Genomic DNA, 13,951 nt, shown 5'->3' with positions numbered 1-13,951 from the left:
ACAATAAACAGCAGTGATGAACAATACAATTGCTCACCACCCATCAACCGATACCCAGCCTGATCGGAGCAGTGATCAGTCCCTTCTGAGTAACTCCCCCCATTTTATATATTGGGCATGACATGCTGTGCTATGGAATACCCCTTTGGCTTGTTTGGGTCAGGTGTCCTGTCTCTGCTTCCTTCTGACTTCTTGTGCCTTTCCTCACTAGCAGAGGATGAGAGACTGAAAAGTCCTTGACCAGGGTAGGTGCTACTGAGCAACAACTAAAGCATTGGTGTGTTATCAGCACTGTTCTCAGACTAAAGCAAAAACACAGCAAAACTGTACCAGCTACTAGGAAGAAAATTAACTCTATTCCAGCCAAAACCAGGACTATAAGAGCACAGAGATCAAAGGGAGTTTATAACATTCAAATTACTCTCTTTTGGTGTATTTTGGAGGAAAGGTAATAGTGGATCTCTCTTTGCTTAGGACTAGATCATAATATAACACACTAGCTGTATTCATTTAAACCACATTTCTATGGTTTAAATCATGTCATATGTGACTTATGTAATAAAGTAAATTTATGACTAATTTGACACATTTTCTACTATTCCTGTGAAAGAACATAGATCAGTCATTTTGGAAATGTGTTTTTATTGTGGTAAGCTTTCCTCTCCTGGACAATAGAAGTTACACAGTATTGACTTTGGCACTTACAGGCTAAATATTTATTTATAAGGATGTGAATTCATAAGAAGAAATTTAAAGTGCTGCCCTATTTTACTTATACAAGTGGTACAAATGGTATTTTGCATTTTTATAGATTGAATCTGTATAATCAGATTGCATATCAGTTTCTATATTAAGGATGCAGAAAACAGCGTTTCTTCTATTCTCCTGCCTAAAAGTATGGAACAATAAACAAGCCACTTATACAAATGGTACAAATGGTATTTTGCATTTTTATAGACTGAATCTGTATAATCAGACTGCATATCAGTTTCTATATTAAGGATGCAGAAAACAGCGTTTCTTCTACTCTCCTGTCTGAAAGTATGGAACAATAAGCAAGCCACTTTATTTTAAAAGTGGTGCTCATTTCTGTCTTTTCCTATTAAAAATGGCAGGAAAATTAGTTTCTTTTATTTTCTAAGCAATGGCTATATGAATGTTCAGAGGAGTGAAGTGGTTTCCATCACAATTACCATGGTAATATTCATAGGATTGGGGTTTTTTTAATGTTGTTCTCCCTGACTCACTTTCCTGTGCCTTCTGTACTTTCCAGACTTTCTTTTTTCCTTGCATAAATGACCTTAGACATCTCTTGCATTTTTTTTTTCCTTTGGTTTCCTGTACTGCTTTCTCCCTTCTTCCAGGCTTTCATCTTTCTTACTGCTGCTATTGGTTGAATTGTATTCAGTGCTCTGCAAAGAGCAGTTTCATTCTGCTGTAAAAGCCTGAATTGCTTATGTGCTGTTATGATGTTTACCAAGACCGCTATCATGGCATGACAAAAATAGTACAAACATAACAAATATTTTCGTTGTAGTAATAATAATGTATAGTCTCATGGTAAGATCAAATTGCCCAAATTCACCTAATTTTTTTTTAACCTGCTTGTACCTGTCATGTTTGAATCAATCTCATTCAAGTCAATAACCCTTCCCAGAGGAATAAACAATCCCATCTGCTTGAGGAATTTTAGTATCACTACATAATGAATATTAAATGCAAATAGTTGGTCCTCTTTCCATATGTTTTAGCCAGTCCACACAAATATAAGAAACACTGTTTAATCTACCTGAACTATTTCTAGATTATAGAAATAGCATTTTTCTGTGTTTGTTTTCAAGTTTGGGTTTTTTTTTTTTCATTCTTGCTGTTACTGTTATAAATTTCATTGCAGACCTCCACAGGATTGAGCATTAGAAATACTGTCTTGTAAATATCTTACATGGGTTCTCCCATTAAAGTACTTAGTGACTTTGTGGAACCTTAATATTTCACAGGAAGTTATTTTAGTGTTAAGCCCAGGATGGAATTTCACTACAATAAATCTGTCAAGTGTTTTGTTCCTATTCTCCTTTTTATGACAGCTATTTTATTACAGTACTCATTGGTTTTAATAGCTTAAGTTCCTATCTTCAAATTTTTTCTCAGTTTTGTTGTAGTTTAGATTAAAATCCTGAGACTGCTATGTTTTATAGCTTTCTAATCTGTTGCATCAATGCATTTCTCTCCACCATATGTAGATTTTGGAATACATAATTAATATTAAATATGAAAATATTATATTTATTGATAATATCTAGAAAGTTATACTTGAGTATGTTACTTATTTATGATACTTTATAGCTTCACAGGATAATGCAGTTGGGTGTCATCATCTCTGAGCTTCTTGAAAACGGTTCTTCTGTTATGGTTTGTTTGGAGGATGGCTGGGATATTACTGCACAAGTAAGCTTCTATTAAAACCTTGAAATAGCTAAGTATTAAGAAAAAAACCACCAAACAATAGTGGCTGATAATTTGGCTATAACATTAATCAATTTGTGTTGTGGCAGCAGAGAAAAAACTAGAAAGCATGAATTCTTGTATTCATTTGCATTTACATTGTAAAAGAGTTTCTTTAAATGAATTTGTCCCATAGGTCCTGATGGAATTACAGCTGTAAGGCTTAGATATAAAATCTTCATTCCTGCACCTGACCATATATGAGAATGAATGCTGAAAGTTCTCACAATTTTTCGTTTATCTTTGTAAACATAGTTCACTTTAAGCATAGCAGGGAAGGAGAAGAATTCTTTTTCTTGCTGTTCACTTTCCATAAATGAAGTTAGGAGACCGCACACGGAGAGAAAACTAAATTTGTGCCACAGAGACTGTAACACCTGCTGCAAGAACAGATCAGCACAACAGATAACTTTCTGAATCAAACTATAAATTAGGTGAATGAAGACCTGCTGCTTTGTTTAATGGATGCATTGTGCACATGTAGTTGTGTCATATTTCAGAAGATAAACACAGATATCAGGAATTCTAGTAAATAAAAACTTTGTGTGCAGCCAACACCTTGATAGCAAGTAAACAAACCCACAAAAGAATGCTAACATAATTATTGGAATCATTGTGGAAAAATGAAGAGTAGAGATGGGGACATAAACAGCTGGAAGTGAAAGATGTTGGTGCTGCATTTTAGTCTCCTGAAATGCTGTGTATAATAGCAGGCTGAAATTGGCTAGTGAACACCATAGCATGGCAACACTGCAGAAACTCTAGTGTCACCTTCAGGACCAATTCTTTAACACTTCTTTTGCTGAGGTAACCAATACTATTTTATAAATGTTCATTATCCTGTTTTATTAACAAAAGTGGTTTTATTTCAAATGTAATTTAAATGTGTTAAGCACTATAATGATTTCCATAGTCTATAGTTGATCAGGTTTGACTTTTACAGTATTGTAAAATCTCAATTTATTTGAAGCTTCTTCATGTGAAATATGATTTGACTTCTGTCACTTTTTACACAGTATATCCTGTCTTGTTGCCTAGGTAGTGTCTCTGGTGCAGTTACTCAGCGATCCCTTCTATAGGACTCTTGAAGGTTTTCGAATGCTGGTGGAAAAAGAGTGGCTCTCTTTTGGTCATAAATTCAGTCAACGTAGTAGTCTGACTCTCAATTGTCAGGGTAGTGGATTTGCTCCTGTTTTCTTGCAATTCTTGGACTGTGTGCATCAGGTAAGTCAATCTCTAATTTTAGCTTACAAGAAGAATTAACAAATAAGTTCATAGATGCTTCTATTTCAGATGTTATAGCTGGTGGTTTGAGAGAAGACTAGCAACCTCCTTCTCTGGTTTTTATTGAAGTGAATGATTTTCACCTCATAAAGAGCTGGAATGATTGCCTAGAGGGGGCTGATCAACTCACACAAAACAGACCAAAAGGGATGGTTGGCATTACAGATCTTCTAAGATCATTTATGCAGGTTTCAAATAGAAGTTTTTTAAGCTTAAGACTGGCTTTTGGCAGCCTGGGGCACCTTTATTCAAAAGAAGAAATTGAGTGACAGCACAGTGACTAGACAGTTTTTAATTCCTTGTGCTTGACAATGAATTTTGAAGAGGCCTTATACTCAATCAGATCTGGAAAAAACAACCTATAAACTGGGGGGGGGGGGGGAGGGGCGGAGGCTGAGATGTTTTTATATATACTACATGCTCAAGAGACGGTGAACACCAGCAGTTACATTATGTATGAAGGAGTTAGGTTAATGTTGTAGTTTAAGCCCGGCTTGTAGCTCAGAAACCATGCAGCCTTTCGCTTACTCCCTCCCCTTTCTCCCCTGCTCCCGGAGGGATGGGGAGGAGAATCAAAAGAATGTAACTTCCACTGGTTGAGATAAGAACAATCCAGTAACTAAGGTATAACATAAATCACTAGTGCTGCCACCAGTAATAGTAATGATAAAGAAAATAACAAGGGAAGAGAATATAACCACTCACCACCCACTGACTGATACCCAGCCCAACCAAGCAGTGATCTAGCCCTTCCGGGTAACTGCCCCCAGTTTATATAGTGGGCATGACGTGCTGTGGTATGGAATACCTCTTTGGCTAGTTTGGGTCAGGTGTCCTGTCTGCTTCCTCCCGGCTTCCCCTCCTCCCTGGCAGAGCAAGAGACTCGAAAAGTCCTTGGTCAGAGTAAACATTACTGAGCAGCAGCTAAAACCATTAGTGTTATCAGTGCTGTTCCCAGGCTGAAAGTCAAAACACAGCACTGCACCAGCTACTAAGGAGAAAAATGACTGCTACTGCTGAACCCAGGGCAGTTAAGAATATTACAGCATTTCAAGTTAATTCTAAAGTCTGTACTTTTCTTCATGTCAAGCCAATAAATATAAATGCTTTGGAGACATTAAATATGAGCAACCATCACTATTGCTGTCTTGCAAATTAATAACCATATTCTTGGTATTTGGTTTGATTCCTATGGCCTTCCCCACTAGAAAATGGTAGAAGTATGTGTCATATCTGTTTCATCAATCTATTTCTCAATGGCTGTGTTCCTAAGGTTTTTATTTTAAATGGAGAGATTTCTCCGAAGATAATCAGTACTGCATTTTTCATTCAAACAAGTTAATCTGCCCAACTGTCACACTAACTAATCCTTCCAACAGCTTAAGGTTATTGATCCTTTTCTGGAGTAGGAAAAACAAATTCTTGGTGTAGTGGCTGCAACAGGACAGAATAGCCATGTCTTCCAATACTGAAACCCATCTGCTTGGTGGTTCATTCAGTTCTGTGTGTAAATCATTTGTCTGGTGCTGTATTCTGTCTGCTGTAAGATGCCTTCTCCAAGCCTTAACGAACTTACTGAATAAGCCTGTGTATTAGTAGAAAGGAGTAAACCTATGTATGATTTCAAGCAGTAGTGTAATTTTGAAGTAAATCCCTCCAGCATCCCTTGTTACCATATGCTGATGCCCTTTCGGTGCATGTGTACTAGATTTTTCTTAGAAGCATTTAACCCCAAAGTTCTGCTTCTGGAATGTACTAAATATCCACCATCTCTTAAAAGATGATTCATCACCTAGCTTAAAACTGTTGGGGTCATCAATGTACAATGGGGTCATAAACTCAACTGGACTAAATCTGGTCCAAAGTAAAACAACAAATATGTAATGGAGCTGCAGGGACCTCAGCACCAGCTGCTTCAGTCTGTTTACTCCTTTTGCTCCAAATTACTTGCTTATGTAGATATAGCCTATATCCTGTTTCTCACCCTAGAAACACTTATGCTCCAGTTTTACTGTAATAAATCTCAGAAAGATGGCATAAAGAAAATCAAGGAAATTATCCACGCATACCTGTAGAGTAATTTTTTCTGCGGTCCAGAGGTCACACAAACTTTGGAAACAAATAGGTTATTCAGAACAAAGATAAAACTTAAATTCAGGATTTTGGTTTGTTGTCAAGCAACAGAATATATCATGTTTTCTTCAAGGCAAAATATTTTATTTTTCTTTAAGTCATGCTTAACATAATCTGGAGTTCTAGGAACAGGGAATAATAGATTATAAACATCTTGCCTTTAAAAGTTAGGATGAAATGTAGAGTGAGATAAATCCTTTTTGTTAACAACTGTCAGGTGTGATTTTGTCTCAAGCTGCAAGATGCTTAAAATATTCTACTATAGATGTGAATGTGTCAAGGAAATAGAAGAAAGTTGCCACGGTAGTTCATCTCAGCAGCTTTAATGCATGTCACGAGGTAGCTGACTCTTCTCTATGTCCTTTAATATGAAGTATAACAGTTATTAACAGATAAATTTTACAGGAAGATCTGTATTTTCTGTTTTTTTGGTCTTAAGCTGCGACCACCTGCCCTGGGTGCAGCTCTGTTAGCAGAAGGATTGCCTCCCACAGGCCATCTGGAGCTGTTCGTCACTTCTTCACTGGTGGAGATACTACCCTTCTGATCTGTTAGCAAAGGCGTTCATGGGAACCTGCCTGCCATTTCCTATCAAAATAGTAGAAAAATACTGGTAGAAAAGGCTATCTTATTTTGATGGGTGTCAATTTAGAAGCAGTTCAGCACATCAATCTGAAGGAGGCAGTAACTTCTCAAGAGGGAAGATAGGGCTGTCTGGGGGTTATGATCTTTTCAGCCAGTGTTACGCTCAGCCAAGAAAGCACATGGGTACACAGCTTTACTGCATAATCAGTGTAATATATATAATACAGACGTGTCTGTTAGAAAAAATCTGTAAGCTAAATGACTTACAGTCCTATTTAGAATGCAACTCTGAGTATTTTCTTCTAGAAATGGACTTACAAATGTTAGTTTCCTAACTCACGATGGCATAGTATTTACGTACCAAATTCTAACAGTATGGTCATAAACTCTAGGGAAGACTTTTGAGGTAAAATGACTGGATAAAGTTTCATAGGAATTTACTGTGAAAAATGGATTTACTGAAGATTTATACTTGAACATTTCTGTTAAGTTTCATTGATTTCTGTGCAACTTATTAGACAACTACAGAATCTAATTAGATTGCAACTTGACCCGGAAGTGTCATGTATTATAATCAAGTGTTTTAAAATCACCCATTCACCAGAAATAAACATTTGGTCCTTTCAAAATATTTTTACCCATTATAGTCTCAACATGGCTATGTTCAGTAAGAAAGTCACCATAGAACTAGTATGTGCATTAAATGTCATGAGTTAAACTAAAGATTCAGAGAAAACAAATGAAGCAGTAATTCCTGAATTAGAACTGCATCATCATGTAAAAAGTCATTGTTTATGCCAATATCTCCAGGTGTCAGCTGAATTATTAATTCAGAATCATTCTTTCACCATAGAAGCATCTGGCAGATTCTCTGTTTCTAAGACAACTGAGTTTATGCATGTGATGTCACTGCAGGGAGCTTTTCTTATTTTTCTTCTATACCTGTGTGGTAATTTATTGCATATAATTGAAGTGGAATGATTTTCTAGAACTGACTTCTTTTAAGCTCAATAAGCAGCTCTGTTACAGCACCCTGTGTAAAGGGAGGTGAGGGTGTTACTTCCGTGGTAGATGTAGTCAGTTATTCCAGTATTTGCAGGAATACCCTCTTAATGGTTACTAGCACAGGAGATTTTGGAGTGCAGTATTTCTTACTTAAACTAAGTGCATATTGATATCTAATGGGATTACGAAACCAAAATGCATTGGAAAACTAAGGAAGGCTGATAGTAGTGTAAGATTATTAAATATATTTAGGAGATATTTAAGTTAATTGGAGCATGTAGATTTGAAAAAGAATTAAAAAATGACTTTCTCTAATCATAATATTAGAAGCAGCTGTTGGCTTACTCAGGTTGTAATAGTTCATATCATATGGAGATTAAGCATTTTAAAAGATGATGCAGTTGTAATTTTCAAAGATACCCCATCCCTGTAGATTTACCTTTGTAGGTGGTATGTGTTGAAATTGTCAAGTATGAAACATTGCTTCTAGCTTACATGTAAATTTTGAGTATATCCCTTAAAATCAGTGAATTAACTGAAACAGCAATAAAGAGTTATTGGAGAGAAACCAGCTATACTTAACTTCAGCTTAGGTGGTTATGTTGTCTATAGTATGGATGTATTTATTGTCAGCATTCACGGGGGATTTATTCTGCTATCGTATTGCACATCATGATTTTTACACATCCCTTTGTATTATATCTCAATATCCTCTTTTTTTCTTTTTTTTTCCTTTTTTTTTTCCTATTTTTTTTTAGATTCATAACCAGTACCCAACAGAGTTTGAGTTCAATCAATATTATCTGAAGTTTCTGGCTTTTCATCACGTATCAAATCGATTTAAAACTTTTCTTCTGGATTCAGATTATGAAAGACTAGAACATGGTATGTGTGGTGTTTGTTTATTTCATATTGGTTCATAGTTGTCAGGGGTTTTATCGTCAATATTTGGTCTACAAATTTGCTTAGTTTGAGATAGTCCAATAATTGCATGGTGATGATGTAATGAATTCCATTTGAGGAACATAAATCAAAATTAGGGGGAAGAACATGTAGAATTTTCTGAATTTATGATTCCTGAGCCATGCTATTGATTTGACTAAAGAAAAGTAGAAGAAATTACTGTCATGCCTCCGGGTCTTTTAGCAATTTATCAACATGATTCAATTTCCCCTATTAAATACCTTATTTTAACAGAAAAAAAAAGTCCTTAGGAATCTTCAGCAGGTGCATGAGGTTTCAGGAGAGGAAAGCTTTCCTATCTGTTATCTCTCACTTTTTTCTCTTGTGTTCTTTCAGTGTTTCTCTTCATTTGTATTTCCTTTTACTGCATCTGTCATGTGCAGCCTTGCTGATTCCAAAGTCTTATCTACTCTCAGTGCCCTTTTAATAAGACCACACAACCACAGCTGAGGCTTTTCTTGGAACTTGTTCATTGAGCAAAACATGTGCTCTGAATTGCAGTGCTTCGTGGGGTGGTTCTCATGGCATACAGTCAATTTGAATGCTTCTCTTAAGAACTGTAGAAACTGTGGAACAGGTGGAGCAACCATTTTGTTTTAACAAAAAAAGTTAATTTCCATTATATGCCTCCATTTGAACAAAAGCAAGAAGTTGGAATTAATGACCTCTGTGGTTCCTTCCAACTTGGATTGTTAGATGGTTCTACAAGGAGGGAGAAGGGTTAGGTGGGAGGAGGTATTAGTTTATTTAAGGGTAATTTGCTTTCAAATACCATTTAATGCAGTATAAAATCCTGTTCCAGTAGATGTTGGATAATCTGTATGTCCTTTCAAAGTAATTTCAGATAGCACACATATGTGGCTGACGTATTTACACTAACCTAATTTGGTTTTCCTGAAATGAGTCAGCAAATAACTCATTTTAGGGAAATGAGTTACTTGCAGGTAAGTGATGCAGCTGGTGCAGCAGACTGTAACATCTAGTCACCTCAGGTAGTGTGGGGCAGAATCAGTTAGGAGGGCTTGGTGGTCTGCTGAGTCAGCATAGCTGCAAGCAGAAAGAGGCATTCATAAATACACTCAAATATTTCTGTAGATTTCAGAACAGGTTTATAAATATAATACTATTGAATAGTTGCAATTGCAAACCACAGAAGTTATTTCATCAGTTACAATCTCTTGTTGCAATGGCATTTAATAGTAGAATTATTCTGTGAAATTCCTTTTATCTATGCTTTAGTGCTTGTTACTTATTATCATAAAGCTACCTTGTCGCCATTGTTTCTTTCTCTAGGGACATTATTTGAAGATAAAGGAGATAAACATGCCAAAAAAGGAGTTTGTATTTGGGAATGTATTGAAAAGATGCACAAAAGGAGCCCTATTTTCTTCAATTACCTCTATGCCCCTGCTGAAATAGAGGTATGATTTTTAAAAAACAAACAGGTGGTTTGTTATTCTGAGTGATTCCATGAGTACACTTTGCTATCTTAATTGTTTTCAGCTGAATTAAGCATTTGATGGACAGTTGACCCAGACCCACATTTGTTGATTGGATCAGTGTCTCATAGGCTTAGTTATGGAAATGTCATTTAAAGAGCCACATTCTGGAATATGTATTTATGCATCTTGCTGAAGTAAATGAGGATCTTCCTTTCATTTCATTTAATTATATGAATGATTATAAAAATTATCTTAAAGTTTATGCAGACTGTTAAAAAAAATTGCATGCTGTAAGCCATAATTATGGGGAAATGAGTTTAGAGTGATAATGAGTGATAATGATCTGATTTAATCACTGTCTACATCACTGTCTCATATATGTCCACTAGATTTGACTGTCTTGAATAATTATATAAAATTCATAATACACTTGCCATTACAGAATTGTGCAATAGCCAGGGAAGCAGTCAAGGTATCTCAGAAACTGCAAGAACAGAGTCTGTTTTTCCTGTAGCTCAGGGTACAGGGCTGTTTTTAAGACATTCCTGCCATCCACTGCCCCACATGTGCTTATTCCTGTGCTGCTCTCTGCTGCTTTGGCAGTGAGCTTCACCCTGATAAATCATTGTTTGCATGTCTGTCCACTGCTGGTGACCAGAAAACATGACAGGACAGTCTCCACTGTCTCAGAGGTCAGAGCATAACTAATATTTTTGTAGGTGTTTCTTGGTTTTCCTTTTTCCTTGAGTTGTTTCACTACGTTGTATTTTAGCACACATAGCACCTTGCACTCAAATCTGCTATATAAACTGATCTCATTTAAAAAAAATGGAAATAATTATTTTCTTTAAGATACTTTGAGTCTGCATCAGATCTTTACTGCAGTCAAAGGTGCTGCTCCCTTCAACCCCCACACACACCACATGCACATGCAGTTATACTTACCTAATAAAGTGGTAGTACAAGAGGAAGAAGGGAAAAAACAGGAGGGTGGTATTCAGTGAATAGAAAGTGCTGCAGATACTTTGTTTTAGAGAAACATCTATCTTTTCTGTAGAACCCTCACTGTGATGAATTTGGAGCTTGAATGGTTGCCTGTTCACTGTATGTTCTATACATTTTCCTGTAAGTGTAGCCTGATTAGTAAGCAATCAGGAGTGGGTTTTGATATTTTTATAGTGTAAGAAACTTTTTCCTCATATAAAATGCTAACATGGTAGCAGAATTAGTCATAATAGCAGAATTAGTCATTATGACCAAGCATCATTCTTCAGACTTTAATCTTGTCTGTTCACCTGAGGTAGTAACACCCTTCAGGTAAGGTGCATGCAAACTGAAAATCTTACTTTATTTTTTTTAAAGGAAAAAACAAAAAACAACAACAGAATATTTAATACAAAGTGCTCTGTTTTAAACTATTCTGAAAGATCTGCAGTCTCTGGCTGCCTACTTATTACTGTGGTTTTTCCAAGTAGCATGTCCACCTATGTTAGATAGCCTGTGTCCTTTCTCTCATGGTAGAGTCTTAGGTTTTCTGCTGAGGAAAACTGAAGGGTGATTGCTGTCAAGTACCTTTTGTGTCTTTAACAGGAGGCACAAAGACTGTGAAGGTACCAGTGACATACACTGAATTAGAGTTCTTGGTAGGCACTTGATTTAGCAGAAAGATAAATATGAGCAATATATTCCCTAAACTAGTATTACTTTTAGGTTTTGATCTGCCTGAGCCTAGTGGAAATTACCAAACTGCAGCACAACTGACCAAGTGCAATATACTGTTCAATTTAGAATGATCTAGAAAAATATAAGCATCATATTGTGAGTCTGAAGCTCAAAGACTTTCTGTCATTATAACAAAACTTTCTTTCAAATAGGCACTGAAACCAAATGTAAATATGTCCAGCCTCAAAAAGTGGGATTATTATGTGGAAGAGATTTTGGCTACAGGTCCTTCCTATGATTGGACCATGGTAACTACCAAATGCAGTGTTTCAGAGGAAACTGACCAATCGGATGGTTCATTCTCTCAAACTAAGAGGAAAATAGTATGGCCATGTTATGATGATGTTAAAAAAATACAGCCTGATGCCATCAGCAGCCTTTTAAATGTAAGTACATGCATTACACAAGACAGTAAGTTCTTTTATGCTCATGAAATTAACATTTACTTTTTAAGTTAATGCCTTACAGATATACTGTTATTAAAAGGATCATGATAGATGTGAAAACAGGTGGTTAGTAAAACTAACTGGGTGATGTTGAGAAGTGATGGTTGGTCAGGGAATCAGTCAGACTTCTTGCAAAGCTTATGTTGTTCTGAATGAACACTTTTCTGGGAGTACATTTTAACAGCAGTTAATAACTATGAGAAAGCCAGTCATGGATTCTGTCTTTTTTAAATAATAAGGTACGTAGTATAATACATTTTTAGGTTGCCTTTCATAAGAAATACAAGAGCTGTTATTTTAACTTGAGCAAATGTGGAATCTAGCTTTCTTTTCCTCTTTCTACTCAGTTTAGAGTACATGTGTAGTAAAATGACCAAGACATAGATTTCTAGACAGATAACAAAATGTGACACTAGTTGATTTTAACAAGTGGGAGGCAGATACACAAGCATAAACTGAACATCTTGGCCCAGATTTCTCAAATAGCTTTCCATGATTGAGCTCAATTTATTCATGTTTGCTAGGACTGAAATGTAAACTTAGATTCTTTAGAATATTTTGGTCATATAAGCCATATATGGTAGTAAAAACTTGAAACATATGCATGATTTTGGCTTTTTCTTGTTTCAGCTTACGTAGGCTGCTTAGGTTTTGTTGTTTCTTCATTAAAAGATTAAAAAGAATCCTATTATCATGATAATCATTGTAGTTGATTTAATATCTGTATTTTCTTAAATGTTTATTGGTTGATTATAATTAATTAACAGTCCTAATATTTATATTAGTATCTTAATTGATAGTGCGGGAAAATGACAAAGGCTTTATTCACTTCCTGGAGCTATTGTTTCAAGCCACTGCATATTCAGATACAAGTCACTACAGTTTTTCACTTTGAAATCTATTTGCAGAATTTACCTCCTATTAAAGCTAGGATTACAAAGGCTGATACTCCCAGTGCTTGGAAAATTGGGGTATGCTGTGTGTCCCCAAACTACCCTGCAGCAAAGATGATATTTAGCAAAGTTTTAAGGCAGGAAGTTTCTGAATGGATTTGAGTCCTTGAGGATAAACTTGCTTTTGCTAGAGAGTTAACTTTATTCTGGCACATTCCTGAAATTTCTTTTGTTCCATTCATTCCAATCATAATTGATCAAACACAATTAAACAATAATAAATTAATCACTTGTAAAACTCCCCTTGACTCAAAATAAGATAGCCAGAACTTCTCAGAGCTTACAACTTCACAAATGCAAAGAGCAAGCTGTCTCTCAGCAGGGGTCATATCAGGAATTCTTTAGCAAAAAAAACCCCAGAGAGCTTTCATATCAGGTAACTAGAGGCCAGAAGTAAAACAGGAATAGATCAACAGTGTTCTTCTGCATTTCTTCCTGGGGTAAATGCCAAATTATCCATATCCACAGCTGTGAGAAACTGCCATGTAACAGGGAAATTGGACATATAATATTCTAGAGATCTGTAGGTCAGGTTTTATAGAGTTTAAATGGTGTTTGTGAATTAGATTATAGTAATAAAAGATAGTGATGGAGAAGAACATTCGGAAAACTTTGAAGAGGTTGTATAAAGGTTACAAAAATATTCTTGTAAGTTCAAAAAGCAAAGTGAACTTTCTTTTAAAACAAGCTGTTAATTTAGGGCTATTGCTGATGTAGGAGAAAGGCCTCTCTTGAATCATAAATCTGTTGAGAATGTGTTGGTATCAAAAAAATGTTTGAACTGAAACTGTATTTAGCAATTGTAAATTACTAGGGAAGATTGATTCTCCCTTAGTTTATAATGAGAAGCCCAAATTTGTTTGTTCTAAAGATATTTTTCAATTGAAAACTAGATAGTGCTCTTCAGGATCTAATG

At 35.8% G+C, this 13,951-nt stretch overlaps 1 protein-coding gene across 1 annotated transcript in view; it reads left to right on the top strand.

Annotated features, from left to right (window-relative positions):
* The window catches only part of SBF2 (SET binding factor 2), a 260,129-nt gene that overhangs the window by 235,022 nt on the left and 11,156 nt on the right, over positions 1-13,951 (top strand). Inside the window, exons 33-37 of the mRNA XM_061380465.1 lie at positions 2,344-2,445; positions 3,541-3,726; positions 8,268-8,394; positions 9,766-9,893; positions 11,789-12,022. Of these exons, the coding sequence (XP_061236449.1) occupies positions 2,344-2,445; positions 3,541-3,726; positions 8,268-8,394; positions 9,766-9,893; positions 11,789-12,022 (777 nt within the window). The remainder of the gene's footprint in view (positions 1-2,343; positions 2,446-3,540; positions 3,727-8,267; positions 8,395-9,765; positions 9,894-11,788; positions 12,023-13,951) is intronic.

This window comes from Neopsephotus bourkii, unplaced genomic scaffold (assembly GCF_033783945.1).
Source record: "Neopsephotus bourkii isolate Nb327-2 ecotype Australia unplaced genomic scaffold, CSIRO-AGI_Nbou_v1 NB_1792, whole genome shotgun sequence".
Taxonomy (NCBI): Eukaryota; Metazoa; Chordata; class Aves; order Psittaciformes; family Psittacidae; genus Neopsephotus; species Neopsephotus bourkii.
The sequence above is the reverse complement of the archived record's forward strand: the minus strand, read 5'-3'. Positions and strand labels throughout refer to the sequence as shown.